This window comes from Amblyomma americanum, chromosome 6 (genome assembly GCF_052857255.1).
Source record: "Amblyomma americanum isolate KBUSLIRL-KWMA chromosome 6, ASM5285725v1, whole genome shotgun sequence".
NCBI classification, from domain to species: domain Eukaryota; kingdom Metazoa; phylum Arthropoda; class Arachnida; order Ixodida; family Ixodidae; genus Amblyomma; species Amblyomma americanum.
Window position 1 is genome coordinate 59,019,521 of NC_135502.1, and position 15,971 is coordinate 59,035,491.

Sequence of the window (15,971 nt, forward strand, 5' to 3'; positions counted from 1 at the left end):
AACGAGCTGTATACGCTGTCGCGTAATATGATTTATGATTTTGAATGTTGTGCTAGGAGCTGCTAGTCATTTCTACCCGCGTCGAGCCGCGTAAAGGTGCAGTTGCCCCAATAACTGTGACGTCACAGCACCCAGTAGTTGTTCATAGACACACTGGCGAACCCAACGTCATCAGGAATGCGTTAGTCCAGGTTGGCTGGTTAAGGTGCCTTCAGCAGCGCTGGCGCCGACCGAGACCTAAACTGCCGGTACTTAATTGTACGCAATTAATTATTAACGCTGCGAACTGGTGTTTTGAGCTCATTTTCGTTGCTACCGGGCCCATACGCCTCTTCCAATAAAAAAAAAATCTGACACCTTAAGGGGTTTATTAATGCGCCATTTCGAAATAAAACAGTATAACTGCACTTGTCTTAATATTCCCTACCAGCATTTCGCCGAGGTAAGCACTTATTCTGCGCACGTATCTTTTCCATTCTTATCTCTTCTTGATTGAGTGAATGAATGAATGAATGAATGAATGAATGAATGAATGAATGAATGAATGAACTTTATTTCCGTCATCATGGGGCCTCACGGTCGGGGTGCAGTGCCTCCCAGCCGGCTCTCAGCACCGGAGACCGCGGAGACTGTCTTGTAGTAAGTCGTCTACTTTCGGTTTTGAAACAAGCGCCATCTCGCGAACGTCTTTCCAAGAACATTGTCATGTTTTAATACACGTATCGACCAAATCTGGCGAATACTGTTAACAAGATGGCCACAATGTGTCGTTGACGTCACCTTTGTTGCTTGGCTTAGTTGCTGTATAGTTGCTGGTCTTCCGTTCTCGGCGTAGCAGGAAAGCAAACGTTGATCCTAAACCAGCGAAAAACAGTGGTTCTTGCACAGCCACGAGGCACTGAGTCATCCTTTAGAACTCCACATTCGCCACAAGGTACGCTGTAAGGATTATGTTCATGTCCAAGCAAGGCAACTTGGCTTTCAATCAAGCGCGAGCTAAAATGTAGTCATTCACATTCGCAGCCTCTTTTGCATAACAACGCCCTATCTTGATCGCTTCATTGTCTAAAAGCGGGTCATTTACAAAACGTTACTGCATGTTGGCTATATTGGCAGTTCTTAGTTGCGATTGTAAGGAATGGGAAATTATTGTTGCTGATGCTGCGTTCTGTTCCCTGCTTGAATATGAGCGGTGTTCGCCATATTGGGGGACGGGTCTTATCATTTCGCCTTTTCGGTTATCTGCTTCATTTCGTTGTCGTTTGAAAGCTGAGGTTTTAAGAGCGAGCGCGAAGCCTGCTGATAGTAGTGCTACACTTGCTTGGCCTGCGCGACTGGTTATCCCGAGCTTCCGCTTCGAGGCGACCTATATACTTCTCGATCTTTCTGTGGTTCGAAAGAGCGATCTCCAGCGCTGTCAGCTTCGAATCGAGGCTTTCTCATCACATTGCAGGTATTTGTGACTAACATTACTGCTCATGCACATGGAAAAGGTTTTTGTGCAGTCGTCAGTGCCGTGAGACCCTTCGTCGAATGAATTACCTGTTCATTTGATCGCGCCCCAACAGTGCAGTGGTTTGTCGGTGGTGATTGCTTCACCAGCTGTTATTTTAGCTATGCGGTAGGTACGGTCACCGGCACTGTGCCGTCAGCGCCGCAGCAGCAGCACGGCTGCGAATGCAGCGAAGCGCTTTTTGTTTGGGTGCCGTATACCTTTACCGCCTGGTTATGTTCCCATGAACCGGCGCATTATTCTCGAAGTGGTGTCAGCCTGATGCTTCTGTTTATATTCTTCCCACTCTTTTTCATCTGCCTTGCCCCGGCTTTTGACTAGTTTGAAGTTCACCGGCTCAAACAGGAAGTGCTAACGCACACACAGTTTTCTCCGTCTTGCATCATTCATCGCAACTCATTCAAGCCTGCTGGAAACTTCTGGAATAGGCGGTCAATGGCTGTCCAATATGCACAACAGTAGAATCGATAAGGGCTGTCTTTGTAGGGCACTCTTTGTGATAATATGATACAGGCATCTACTTGTTGGGCACTTTTGTGATACTATGATACAGGCATCTACTAATACAAAGTCTTGCACCATTGTTTGTTTAAGGACAATGAATCTCTCGTTCTGTTCATGAATGACGTATTTGTGTTATGGCAAAGCCGGCTTGTGCCTTAATTTTAAAGGAAGTAATTTGTAATGTTGAGAAATGAAAATCGTGCATATCACTGCCTAGCACGACTTTTATTGAGACAAAGCGGTAAAACTAAGGGAATGCTCAGTTAGAATGAACATACATCCACATTTTGCCCTGTACCTACACCAGTTTTCTTTCCTTCTGGAATGTACCAATTAGCGAGCCTTTGTGTATTTAATTTGCTCGAGCATTCTGAACAGGCCTGTAGAAAACGGAAGTTTTTATCCTGCTTTTCTTTAGTAGCTGTGTAAGGTATGCATGACTTGCTATGCCTGCATGCATATTTATTCGTGTTTAACTTTTTTTTTTATTATGACAGTTCCTATTTAACTGCATTTCGGGGTGTTGTTACTGCAAGATTTTTCGATATATAGTTTAGTCATCTTGGTGCTTTTTACGAGTCACCTGTAACTATTCATAGGTCAGTAGTTCTTGGCTAGTCATATTATATGTTCTGGTAATGGCACCATTGCTGGGAACTGCTAATCATTTCCTTCTTTTGCTGTTTTTGGACCCATTACATGTTGCAATGCATGTTGGCTTGCAGACTTTTTCGCATGCTTTCTTCAAGAGTTTGATGATTGTTTTGGTAGTTCCTTACTTGCTCTTGCTGAGCTCAGGGGAATATTCTAGAATTATTTGTACAGAAAATATTGTTCCTGCATCAAATATAGTCGAGCTCATTATTACGACCTCCCGTTAATATGGACATATCGAGTTATGGACATTTCTTCTGGAGACCAAACTTATTGAGTGTATTTATGCTTTGTTAACACTTTCAGCCCTGGTGGCATTCTAAAGGTGCAAAGCAGGAAGCCATTTGTTATTATCAGCAAAATGCTGGCTGTAATGATGTGCTCACCTACATTAAGCAGATCAACATTCCACCAGCCTTGTAATGCAATCCAGGTATTATTGAATTTGGTTTTAGGATATTGTTGCAAAGCTCTTTTTTTGTCACGTTATTTATCAGTTCACGCACATGGCCTTATCACCTTGTTTGCTAAGTGATGCAACCAGAGCCCCCTGGAACGGTCATGATCATGCGTCGCATTTTTTCTGGTGTTCGAGGTTGTTGTCAATGTTCCTGGCGCGTCTCCACAGATGGCAGCCATCTTTAAACTGAGTGTTTGGCCGAGAACAGCAGGCATTCTGAATGATCTTTGGCAAGCCCTTAGTGCACTTGCTGCTATCACCACCACCAAGTTGTCGTGTTCTTTGTTTTCACAAGTTTGTCCCGATAAAGAGTTTTAATGCTACTCTAGCCTGCCCGTCTTTTGTCCATAATATCGCCCATGTCTGTCAGCACAGACCTCTGACAATATAGTGATCGCTGGACATTGAAAAGGTGAAAGCAAAGCTTTTCTTGTGGCCCTACAACATTGATCTTGGATGACAAGAAAGCTTGAGTTATTAGTGTGTCTGTGCTTGTTTGCATTAAACTAAATGGGCTGATGTGACATACAGCATAAAGTTCTTGGGATTGCTTGTGTTTAGCATAATGAAGCGTGCATATGCTTTATTAAAACTCTTATTTACATTGTGCAAGTGCTTCAAAATTTTTCAGTTTATGTAGACAACCTTAATTGCTTACAACTTTCAAGCTTTACAAGCCTAAGTGCAGTGAAACCTCGATCTTTCTCAGTGTGGAATTTTCTTTGTTCTAAGTATTTCATTTTTTTTTTTTACATGGCTTACTGCTGTGTGACTGCTGATGTCTGCTCACTAACCAATTGTCCTTTTCCTGTCACAGAAAATACATTTTGTTCCACATTCCTTGTCCAGAGGTTGTAGACACCTAAAATACGCTTCTGTACTTTCTGGCTTAGGTGCATGAGTTGTTGAGGCTGTACTTTGTAGCTATTCTTAGTTCAGGCTTTTGTGAATGTTTTAACGTCACTGAAAAAGAAATCGTGCTTTGCCTTAATAAACAGGAGGAGGAATGTTCAGCTTGTAAATGTTTCTGCATTTGGTCGTGTATATGGTGGTCTTGATTACAGGTGAAAAGTTGTGATTTGAGAAATTTGATTTGAGTCGTGTTTTCGTCTTTCTTTAGGATGAGTTACTACGATGCAGAAATGGGGGGGCTTGGCAGCTCATATGCTGGAGCATCGGCCTTCTCGGAAAAAGCGATCCGCCATGGTGAGTGTTTTTTGGATTGTGTACTTTTCTGCACAAATAATCTACTCTGGTGGCAGTGTTTATTTCTGAAGTCGAAATTTTCAGCAGTGTATTCTTAATTTAACGGGATAAATTTTTGAAGTTTGCCTCTATTACTTGTTCTTTTATTCCTTTTTAGTGTGCACATAGCACTGTGATGGTTTTGTTTTTGTTTTCACTCAGTTATAGCCGCACAAGCTGCTAGAAATTAGAACCATCCAGGGCTGACTTCAAACATTTAGCCAAGGGTGCATGACTCTTCGTAGTACAACCGGTAAAAGTATACATTTTGTGTGATCTGATAAATCTGTGTTTTAACTCACCTGGACCAATCAACATATCAACAGGCATTGCTTTCAAATTGTGGGATATTTTGGATTTTCTAAGGAGGGAGGCAGCTGCATTGTGCACATTCTCCCCACAACATGCACGCACACAGGCACATAGAGAGAGAGAGACAGACAGACACAGAGTAAGGTCAGGTTGTCAGAATTCACAAGAATGCATTTTATTTTCTTTTACTTAGTTGTGCACAGTATGTTACATTAGGAATGTTTTCTTCTTGTCATTTCCTTGGTGATCATTATCTGCAGCTTCTTTTGTTAAAATTATGCTAATCCTGGTTTCTTTTAAAATGATCGGGTGTGCTATGAGTAATTCAGCCCAAGAAAAGCCTGCAACCTGGGTTTATCAAATGATGAACCATAGCCAGTTTCTTTAAAGCCGTGAATGTAATGGAGACGAAAGTCTGTACCTGCAGCAAATGAATTTCAGTGTAACTTGAGAGGAACAATTACCATATCACTACATAAAGATTCTAAGGACGATTGCGATTTTTGAGCGCAGCTCTGTTGGTGTTCCAGGTTCTGTAACCTCATTGTTTTGCTTTGCCGTGTCGTTGGCACATCTGGTTGGGATGTTAGTTCAATAGTAGTATTAGTTGCATGTGCAGCGCACAGTGCGTGAGAATGCGTATATTAGATGGTAGATTAATAGCAGTATTAATAGAAGACGACGATGATGTGCAGTGCACAGTGCGAGAGTGTGTTGCAGTCTAACACGAGGCATCATTGCGGCTTTAGCCTATCTCTGTAGGCTCATTGTTTTACTTTGCTGGGTTGTCAGCACATATGGCAACGGTATTAGTTCGATAGTAGTATTAGTTGAAAAAGATGGCGATGTGCAATGCACAGTGCGTGAGTGTGCTGCAGTTTAACTCGAGGAGTGGTCGACTGCTGTGATTAGTGCTCTCATGCAGTTGCCAGCGAAGCTTATCTGTTCGCGGCACCATGGGTTGAAATCCGAGTTGCCGCAATATTCATATTCATTTTTATTTGTTTTATTTGTTTACTTATTTATGGTTTGGCTCGGTTACACCAATAGCGGCGACACGGCTCAACCCACGAAGGGCACTTACGAGCTGTGCTTTAAAAAGAGCAGCAAACAGTGACAAATGAAAGCTAATCGGAAATTTACCATGCATAATTTCCCAACTCCTCTTCACATTCTTATCATGATATGGTTAGTATGTACAGTAATTTCTCAACTTTCATTGTAAATGTAATGAGCACTAATGCTTTCATAGCTACAAGGTGACTGAAGAAGGTTTGGCTGAGAAGTGCACTCTGTCCGTGCATATTAAAGAACTCCATGTGGTTGAAATTCCCGGAGACCTTCACTGTGGTGTCCGTCATAGCCTGAGTTGTTTTGGGTCGTTAAACCCTAATATACCATAAACCAGACCTGTTCTACTATTTTTCGTTTTTTTTTTATATTTTAACAAGACCAGAGTTCTGTTTTACTGCCTGTAATACTGGTTCTTCATTAAAAGAAACTTTTGGTGTTTATATTGTTGTATCTAGTGGCATGATCTGGTAAAAAGTCTTTATTCTGCCTTTGTAGGCCCATTCTATAGGTATATATTCCACTTATCCACTCACACTTTTTAATTTGGCTGTCTGCTCTTTTTAACCATAAACCATTAAGGTTTTATATAGAGGAGTGGTGTAACATCTATTTTGTGCAAGCACATGCCTGAGATGCTTTTTCTTGGGCTGCAAAGCTCTGGGTGTCCCTATAAAAGGTCACTGGGCATATCTGAAGCGGTTTAATAATTTTATTAATAAACATGCATTGTATGTTCAAGATTTGAAGAAGGCTTTATAAAGCCTCATTTTTAGGAATAAGAATGGTTTCTTGTAGAAATCATTTTCAATTTTCTTTTAATCCTCTGCGGTATCTCACGGGGTCAGGGCGCTCAGCTTCTGATCCGAAGGGCCTGGCTTCAGCCCCGGCTCCAGGGGCCATGTCTCGATGGAGTCGGGACGCATAAAGCATCTGTGTGCCGTGCGATATCAGTGCATGTTAAAATTAATCCAGAGCCCTCCACTATGGCGTCCCTCATAGCCCATTTGCCACTTCGGGACGCTAAACACCACAATTTATCATTTTTCTTTTATTTTTCTTCATGGAACTAAGCCTAGATTTGTGTTCCAGCTTGTGAAGTCCACAATATATGTACAGTAAAAAACCGCGCAGAGGTGGTTTGCAGTGGACTGGAGAAAATGTCTTAATCGAATGGCGAGTTGTTGGGCGACCGAAAAAGGTCTGCAGTAAAAGCTCGTTAATTCAACCCCTCTTAATTCAGACTTCCGGCACAGTCCCGGCCAATGCCCATGTATGTCAGTATAATGTCGGGCACTAATTTGTACACTACGGGTCTTGTACCTGTTAATTCCAAAGCGCTTTTGAATTGAGGCCGTGCCTAGGAATGACTGGCGCAGCAAGCGGTTGTCAAAATAGCCCATATCAAACTTGAATTGCATGCTGTGGAGTCACCCGCACACCTCTTAATTGCGCGCAGCAGCAACCGTGATGAAAAACTGACTGCCCCGTTGGTCCCATCTCTGAGAAATCTCCGACCACATAGTTTCAGTTTTGCTTTTCTGAGCTTCATGCCAGCTCGTGGTGATGGCAGCTATCAGCCGCGCATCAGCCAGCCAACAAAGCACAGCTGCGTGCCGTTTCGGAAGCTGATTGGGGTCGCTGCTTGTTTCCCTTGCTTCCATCCGCGTGGTTCTTATATTGCGCCGAAATGTCGCGTGTCACATGCTATTCGCTGTTTATAGGCTTAAGCACTGCCATGCGTACGATCCACGTGGCTGTGGGTGAAGCCTCCATGGGTGAAGCGATGTAGCCGAGAGCCGTTAAGAGCTCCGCCACTACTGCGTCGGTTCTGTTTCAGCGCTTCTGGCAGTGTACACACGATAAGGTGTTGAAATGTGAAAAATAGTCACTGTCGCACTGTTCTCATTTCAAAAGCTAGTGACCGTTGCACTTTCATTCACCTCAAAATTTGCCGTGATTCTTGCGGTTCTTGTGATTTTTTTAGAGGCCATCCGATAGTTCAAATATTTCTTCCTGTCTCTTGAAATTCAAATTAACGAGCTTTTACTGTATAACAAAGTGTTCCACATAAAGATATCATTGTTTGTTGAAAATTATATAATTATTGATAGCTTTATGCTAGAAATTTAGCAGTAACTATTTTTTGCAGTTCCACCAAATGGCTGTAGGATGAACCAACATATATGCCCTCTAGGACGCTAAGAACACACGCACGCACACACACACTAAAAGCACACTGTTATGATATTGAAGTGGGTGAACCATTATACTAATGCCAAAATGGGTCACCGGCGTGCCCTGGGGAGGGCTCGGAAAGAGGTGCCCTGAAAGTGGACAGTACACGTTTTTGACGGGAGATAGACTGGCTCATCACTCCGGGTAAAGGTGGGGAGAGCATTTACTGCTTTTTTCCTTTCCCATTTCTTCCCTGCGTAGCAGCTGGGTGCCACTGAGAAGGTGCTCGCGGGGTGTGTCACATCTGCTGCTTTGGGGAATCGTCACACACACTGTGCGTACATGCAGACAACATAATTGAAAATGATTACAGGCTCTGCGATAACACAAAAAACACTGACAGTATGGTCAGTGATGCACATGAAACAAGAACAAAGAAGGAAATGGTGGAGCGCCAAGTGAAACAAGGAGTAATTCCGTGGTGCCTTCTCAGTTGATGATCATATGGTGCCTTTACATTTCACTTGGACATCAGCCCCATTAATGAAAATAGTGGCCAAACTTCTGAGTCCCGCACTGAACATCGCCACCTCATCTCTAGCATCCTGTGCACATTCGAGCTCCGTCGCATGTCTGAATTATTGAAACGGAGCAGGATTTCTCTGAATTAATGAGTTTCGTGCCGTAGTATAGCGCATTTGACGGGACCTCACAGGGAGCCCAAAGTGTCCAGTTTTCTGAATGAACGGGAGTCCAGTTAACAATGCTTTACTCTATTTGCTCATCAGTGAAAGCTGACCTTGATCAGCTACTTTTGTGTGAAAGTACCGTTCAGAAAAAAAAAAGGCGTGAACATCTCAATTTATGATTCCTGCTAATCTCTCAACTCTGTTTCCTTTTGCAGGGTTCATCCGCAAAGTGTATGGGATCCTCATGGTGCAGCTGGGCATCACAGCAGCATTCATCGCACTCTTTATTTTTGAGTACGTGCTTCAGCATGGCTTAAATGCTGCCTTAATATCATTTTTAGTTCCTAGATAATTCTCATTCAGCTTGACACTAACCATTTCTTGCCCATGCTTGTTGTGGTCATGTGCCTGTAAATTTGGTCTGTAGTGGTGAAATAAATGGACTAAATTTGTGATTGTAGTTAATTTGGCGCGTAAGGATTCTTTCTCAAGTAAATTTGGCTATCGAAGTGGTACATCACTGTGAAATTTTTCCTGTTGTGTTCAGGCCAAATGTGGTCAAGTACTCTCGGATGCATCCAGGACTCTACATATCAGCCATGTAAGTGCAGGGAGAAGCCAGTTGCGGACATCATTTTGTTTTCTTCCTGTTCAGTGGGCTTTAACGTTGTTCTGACTATTGCTTTGCAGGGTCATAACATTTGTGCTCATGATAGTGCTTGCCTGCTGCGATAGTGTTCGTCGCTCCTTCCCTGTCAACCTGATTCTCCTGATGCTGTTCGTGAGTATGGCCCATTGCACTGTCTCTGCCTGCTCAGCAGGTCTAATTAATTTTGCTCTTCATCACTTGTTATGTCAGGATTGTTCCTTGCAAAGGTGTCATACTGCTCCAGCCTCTCGTTTTCAGTTTTTAGAACCATTGTGTTGTCACAATATTCCTGGGGATTTCGTACCAGCACTAATGCACCATGTGGCTTCTGGCGCATGTCATTGGTTCACTGCAGCAGCTGTTTTTTTAAATGGAGCAAGAGTTCATTCTCAGGAGCTAAAACATGGCTCAAAGCATTTCATCATGTTTTGATACTACAAATATTTATTTGCTATTTTGCATGTGTAAGCTCACTGCTAGAAAATATTATTGATTTTCATAGTTAACTGAAGCCTAGCATTTCAGATTGCTGCAATGTTGTAAGCAGAGGTTGAGGTATGGGAGACAATAGTGGTTGCTGGCTGCATGGTTGTTTGTGGTATTAGAGTGACTGAAACATTGGAGGAAAGCAGTGAAACACTCAATATCCCTGCTTATAAATGGGGATGTTTGTCAGAATTGCTATTGTATAATGCATCGTGTATCTGTATTTTCACGGTTCGGTTTGGTTAAGATATTGTCACAGGGAGATCGTAACTAAGTTATTAGTTCAAGCACAGCAAACTTGAAAGATGTTTCTTTTGTGAGCCTTTGCCTGCCAAGCAACAGCAACGAAGTTGCTAAGTACAGCTGGCCATGTTAATGCAAATTGGTCGTGAAATTTAGCCAGCTCGTGCATCTGCCACCAAGGCCATTCAGAAGTTAGTTGGGCAGAGTAGGGAAAGGCTGCGAACATTGTGGTGTGTAAACAACCCCATGTCATGAATGCATTGCTGGGACAGAGATGTAATATGGGTCATCCACGTAAGTCAAAAAGCAAGCAGTTATAAAGCATGTAGCAATTTTAGCAGGCTCATTAAGTTATCCAGCTGTGGAGTTGTTAATGCTGCTGTGTGTATATCGTGTTGTTCCCTTTTTGTTTCCCCCTTGCAGACTGTGTGTGAAGGTGTTCTACTTGGCACAGTATCAAGGTAAGTCCTGTGTTGCTATTGGGCAAGAGTTTGCATGCTTCCATAGTCTCCTAATCCCGAAAACCATATTACTGACTGCAGTGTTAAGTTGTGTTATGGTCTGGCTCTTCAGTAATAGTGACGCATTATTATTGTATTTTCTGCTGCGCACAAAGTTGGTTTTCTGAACGTGCTGACTTGCCACCGTAAAGGATTAGTAATCAGTAGGCTTTTGCAAAATTGACACTAAAGATAATGGAATGGTTACAAACTAGGCAGCCTTTAAATGGTGGATCAAGGTGATGGTAGTCTGCAGAAGACTTCTGGAAGATGTAGGTTCAGCCTCTCCTAATTTGTTTTTAGCCTGAATGAAAATTAGTTTGTTAGACTTAGCTGTGAGCCCTGTGTCATCATTTTCTCTGTTGTCATGAGGTTGAGAAGCATGCTGACATACTTCTCTTTTAATTTTTTTCTTTGCAGTTTCTACGAAGTGAAGGAAGTCATGATCGCTGTAGGCATTTGCACGGTAAGTTGGCCTGTAATGCACTGGTCACATTGTAAATTTCGATAGTGAGGGTTTTCTGCTTTTTGTACTTTGCAGCAGCTTTTATTTTTGCATGTTATTGACGATGTTGATGCTTTCTGGTACAAGCTGCAGAGTCACATGTTTCGTCTCTTTGCTAAAAAATTGTGCTGCAGTGTGCTTGTCATTTAGCATATTCTGGGCCACCTTGTTCTTTTGGCTGCATTTAGCACCCAGTTTGACATGTGGCAGTTGCAGCATTGTAAACACATGCAGAATACCTCTGCATAGGAATGACATAATGAGCTTGTACTGTTTCTTGTCGATTACAAGCAATGTCTTCTTTCTTGAACAGATTGTATGCCTTGGGCTGACCCTCTTTGCTTTCCAAACAAAGGTATACCTCTTGAGTCGTCTAAATATATGATTTACTGTTTGAACAATTCTTATTTAACATTTCTTTGCGAAATGTTCAGTTTTTTACTGTGCTAATTTTGAACTTCCAGTGGGATTTCACTGCGATGTCTGGCATTCTCTTTGTCGCTGCCCTGGTCTTCATGTGCTTTGGGTTTGCTCTGATCTTCATTAAAGGAGACGTGAGTACCATCTAGCGTGATGGTATTTTCTGAAGCTGGTGCTCCATTCCGCCAACTGTTTACTGACCCCACTGTCTTGTTTTCCTGCCATAGATTGTTCGCCTTGTGTATGCCTGCATTGGAGCACTCCTTTTCTCTGTGGTAAGTGGGTGGCTGTGCTCAAAGTGATATATTCTTTTTTTTCTAGGCACAGGCTTTGGTTCTTTGTGTTCTTTCTGGAAGAAATGCTCAAAAACTGCAGCAGTCATATGTAGTTCATTGATTTTTTTTTAATAAGAAAGTAATTCGGCAGTTTCTTTTGAGGTCTTTTGTTGCTATGGGCCACAAAACTTTATCAGTGTAGGTGAGACTGATACACATGTGCACAATTGTAGTTATTCCCACATAGAAACTGGCCACTTGTTATGTGTCACAGGCATGTAAAGATGCATTAAGATTTGTAACAATTGAAGACTTCATCAGATTTTAAGTTCCTGTGTTCTGTTCAAATGTCACTTGTTGAGCAAGCAATGAGCTTTCCTTTTTTCCTTCCTTTCCAACCCCTCTCCCCTTTTTTGTCCATTTCTTGTGGCCACCCCCTTAGTACCTAGTGTTTGACACTCAGCTGATGCTTGGTGGCAACCACAAGTACGCTGTGTCGCCCGAGGAGTACATCTTTGCGGCACTGAGCCTCTACGTGGACGTCATCAACCTGTTCCTCATGATCCTGCAGATCGTTGGTTATGCCAACAGAGACTGAGCCCCTGGTTAGTTTTCTGTGGCAATGTGTGGCTGCCTTGCAGTTTCCTGCGCAGTTCATCTGTCCACCTTTGCTGCATGGGCATGCTTGAAGCTTTATCTTTGCAGCACCCCTTCTTCATATCCTGCCATCTTCCTCTGTTGCTCAAGTTGACTTTCTGCCACTCTTGACAGCATTGGTTTGTGCTGCATAAATAGCAGGCATATTTTTGGCTCGGGATTTTTATTGGCTGGCTGCATAAAACTTTTCTTTTGCTGTCTTTCCCTATCCTCTTCCTTCTTTGCCTGTGTAGTGCATTGTTTCTGTTCCTGTTTTGTTTCATCATTTTGTCCTGGCTCTCTCTTCTTTCCATCAACTTCTTTTATTAAGGTTTTTATGTGACATTTACTTATGGCTGTGTTTGTTTTCACCTGCCATGCAGTAGCGATGTGAGATGGTCCACTTTTCAGACTTGGTCACTCTCCGTACTTTGTATTGTATACACGGTCTGTCTACAGATCATTAGCTGCTGCCGTTTTATACTGTGCAGTTAACCATGATTGAAAGCAACAGCCTGCACCTGCTTTGTTGCAGTCCGATGTGTGTTGTAAGAAGGGCTCTGTGGCTTTACTTGTCAACCTTTGGGCAAGAAAAGAAGTCTAAATTCCCAGTTACTTGCTCCACCACAAATTTGTCATTAACTTATTAGGCAATGAAAGTGCTGGCACCTGCCATCTCTTATTTTTTCATGTCACCATCTGTGCTTTCCGCATGTGGTCATATGAAACCCACTTCATTCACCCACCTGGTATGGAGTATTTTTGCATTGCGGTTGCAGGTAAACTTGTTTCAAAAAGTTGCAAGCCATCTGCACCTCATATCTCAACGGCACCAGAGCATATGCTTGAGGCTTTATTATCATAAGGGGTAGCTGTCTGAATGAACATGTCAATTTCGTACTCTGTTTTCTTAATGGGCATTACATGGGCAAGGGGGCTTGCAATGAAGTGTGTTGCAATCTAACACCAAATTTGTCTAGCGTCAAATAAATAAGTGCCGGCTTCGTGCAAGCAAAGAAGAGACCTTATCCACTTGCCTATATTCCCCAACTTGTGGGTAATGCAGTCCTATTTAATCACGTTTATAGTACTGAATGGGTCATTAACCTATTTTTTCTTACTCCATATGCCTGCAGTACCTCATCTTCGACACGCAACTGATCATTGGGGGACGGCACAAGTTTGCCATCACACCCGAGGAGTACATCTTTGCAGCCCTGACACTGTACGTGGATGTCATCACACTTTTCCTCTACATCCTGGAAATCGTGAGCCGTGCCAGCGGCGACAGGCGGTCTTCATCAAGCTATGTTTGATTCAGTCTTCGTTGGCACACTCCTTGTTGGGCTTTCTCTGTTACATTCCTATGCTGAGTGAGTGGCTGTAACATTTCACACTGAAAAACTGCACTCTGCAAAGTCCTTTTCGTTTCCTTCTTTGCATTCACATATTTTTCATGACAAAGCAATTCCTTTTCTGTTTTTTTTTTATTTTCATCTGTTAACCGTCTCTTTGTTCTGCTACTCATGTGTCATACTGGTTGCATGATTAACAGTGCAGAGACTCAGTGTTTAACAAAAATCAAAAATGCTTGTGAATGTACTTTGACCTTGTTTTTCTTCAGCAATTAAAGCCCATGTTCAAACCTTGATTTTTGATGGAGTTAGAGTGCAAAAAAAGAAAAAATTGACTTGGAAATAGATGTGGTTACGCTGGCACATTATTGACATCATTTGCACTAGTGTTCTGTTGTTTGCACGACTGTTTGTAGGCTCTCAAGTAGTTATATTGAATTAAATTTGTCTCTCTGGGTTAGTTTACTGTAACTTTCTTCGAAGCACTTCTCCAGAGTTTCCAACCCTGCGTAAAGCTGAGCTCTTTACAGCTGTGCCTCCTGATTGGCATTTAAACTCTCCAAATCAGCCCTACTTTTAATTTAAATTTGGCTTGCTCCTTGCTTCTGTTCAGCTGTAAATTATTTTTCAAGGTCTATTGCTTCTTCCGTGTGGCTCTTTCCTTGGTGTTTTTTTTTTAATTTTGTGCTGTAAGCTTGTTTTTTTGTTTTGACGTTGTGTGAACAAACCTGCAGACACGTAGTTTGCTTAATGTTTCTGCTGGAGTTGTTGACGATCTCAGGTGTGCATTGTGATAACCAGATGTCTTTTGATGAAACAGATGTGTAGTTGCAATGGCGCCAGCTTTTACGCAGGGTGGTGCATAGTTTAAGACTTGCCCCAGGGCAGCTGGCAAAAAATACTGCATGCACATCTCTTTTAGCCCTAGTAAAATCATGTTGAATTGTGGCTGCTTGCATACTTTAGTTTTGAACTACAAGGCAGTCTGATGCTGCTGCATCATGCATTATCGAGAATGTTGTGCCAGATTTCTGAGACTTGTGATAAAGCGCCAAGATAACCGATTCTGAACAGGCTTATTGCAGTTCTTTCATGAATTCACCCAAGGTTGTGGCAATGTGTTCCAAGTTGTCACACATTCTTCTCACATTGTGCTTGTCTGTGCCACATATGGCAAGAGAACCCTGGCCTGTTCTATAGTGGCCTCCCGCAAAACCTGCCATTCATATCGATCAAACTTAATGGCTTTGTGAGGCACACTCGTTAAGCTGCAGGCAGCTACTTGGTCTTCATCGTGAGGTGAAGTGCTCTGGTTTTTACATTGCTCGACACATCCCGTGGCTATAAGTCAGCAATAAAAATCTGAAGCTTCGAGAGTTTACTTTTAACCTGTGTACTGACTTACAGATGAACATATTTCTTGTGGACTGCTAATGTGTTATGAGGAAATGAGCAAGTGCTAGTTGGCCATGTGCGATTGTGTACTTCTCTTTCTAGCCTTAGCCCAGAAGTTTGGTTTAGCCCAGAAGTTTGGTAACATGTTTATTCTCATGCTTCTGTTGTGCACACAGAACAATGAGCATAAGCACTTTTGTTTCCTCCTGTAGTTTTTTTTAACTTTCTTATCCAATCGCAGTGAGGCTAATGCGAAAGTCGGTTGGTTTATAATTTTCTAGTCACTTGTTCCTCTATGCATGTGGGGTGGCATTTTATTAGGATGGCCATAAGATTACATGTTTATCCTATTCCTGTGAGTCATGCATTTCCTAGTGCTGCGCCAGGAACAGGCCACAACTGGTTGTTGCAAGATTTGCGCATTTTGCCATGTGGGAAGGAAGGGGAATCTGGTGCAGGTGTTCTTGTGCATATATATATACCTACTTATGGTGCTTGTTTTCCTCTTGTAATAGACTGAGCAGCTGTCTAGTAGGGTGTCTCTCATCCAAACACTTGGTCAAGCTGCAAGAAATGCAGGTTGGTTTCTGCAGACCATATTTAATTCAGTTTGCATCTTGGGCCTGCCCTCTCCTTTGTACATATCTTTCCACAGTAACATGTATGTGCAGACCTGTTTGTGCTGGAAGCTGGTAGATTGGCACATTGCGTGCATTAACTGTTCGTGACAGCAGCTTCATTGTACACAGCTGTAGTCCAGTAGGTGTATTGTGTTACTGCAAATAAAGATTCTACTTTAACTGTTACTGCACATGCTTTATCTTCATGGTGTTGTAAGTGATTTGTCACAATTGTCATCCCCCCCCCCCCCACAAAAGAGA

General features: G+C 42.5%; 1 protein-coding gene across 2 annotated transcripts; it reads left to right on the plus strand.

Moving 5' to 3' along the window:
* The first annotated feature begins 772 nt into the window (after positions 1 to 772).
* On the plus strand, positions 773 to 15,896 carry LOC144093548 (protein lifeguard 1-like). Of its 2 annotated transcripts, none has more exons than XM_077627077.1 (12): positions 773 to 934; positions 4,252 to 4,337; positions 8,842 to 8,920; positions 9,174 to 9,227; positions 9,317 to 9,407; positions 10,428 to 10,465; positions 10,925 to 10,970; positions 11,323 to 11,364; positions 11,474 to 11,563; positions 11,657 to 11,704; positions 12,147 to 12,309; positions 13,477 to 15,896. In XM_077627077.1, exons 2-11 carry the CDS (start codon positions 4,253 to 4,255, stop codon positions 12,300 to 12,302), a joined length of 729 nt encoding a protein of 242 aa, XP_077483203.1. In that variant the 5' UTR covers positions 773 to 934; position 4,252; the 3' UTR covers positions 12,303 to 12,309; positions 13,477 to 15,896. The 2 variants fall into 2 exon arrangements, with proteins under 2 accessions (XP_077483203.1, XP_077483202.1); XM_077627076.1 differs by lacking the exon at positions 773 to 934 and adding an exon at positions 1,254 to 1,453.
* The last annotated feature ends 75 nt before the right edge of the window (positions 15,897 to 15,971 follow it).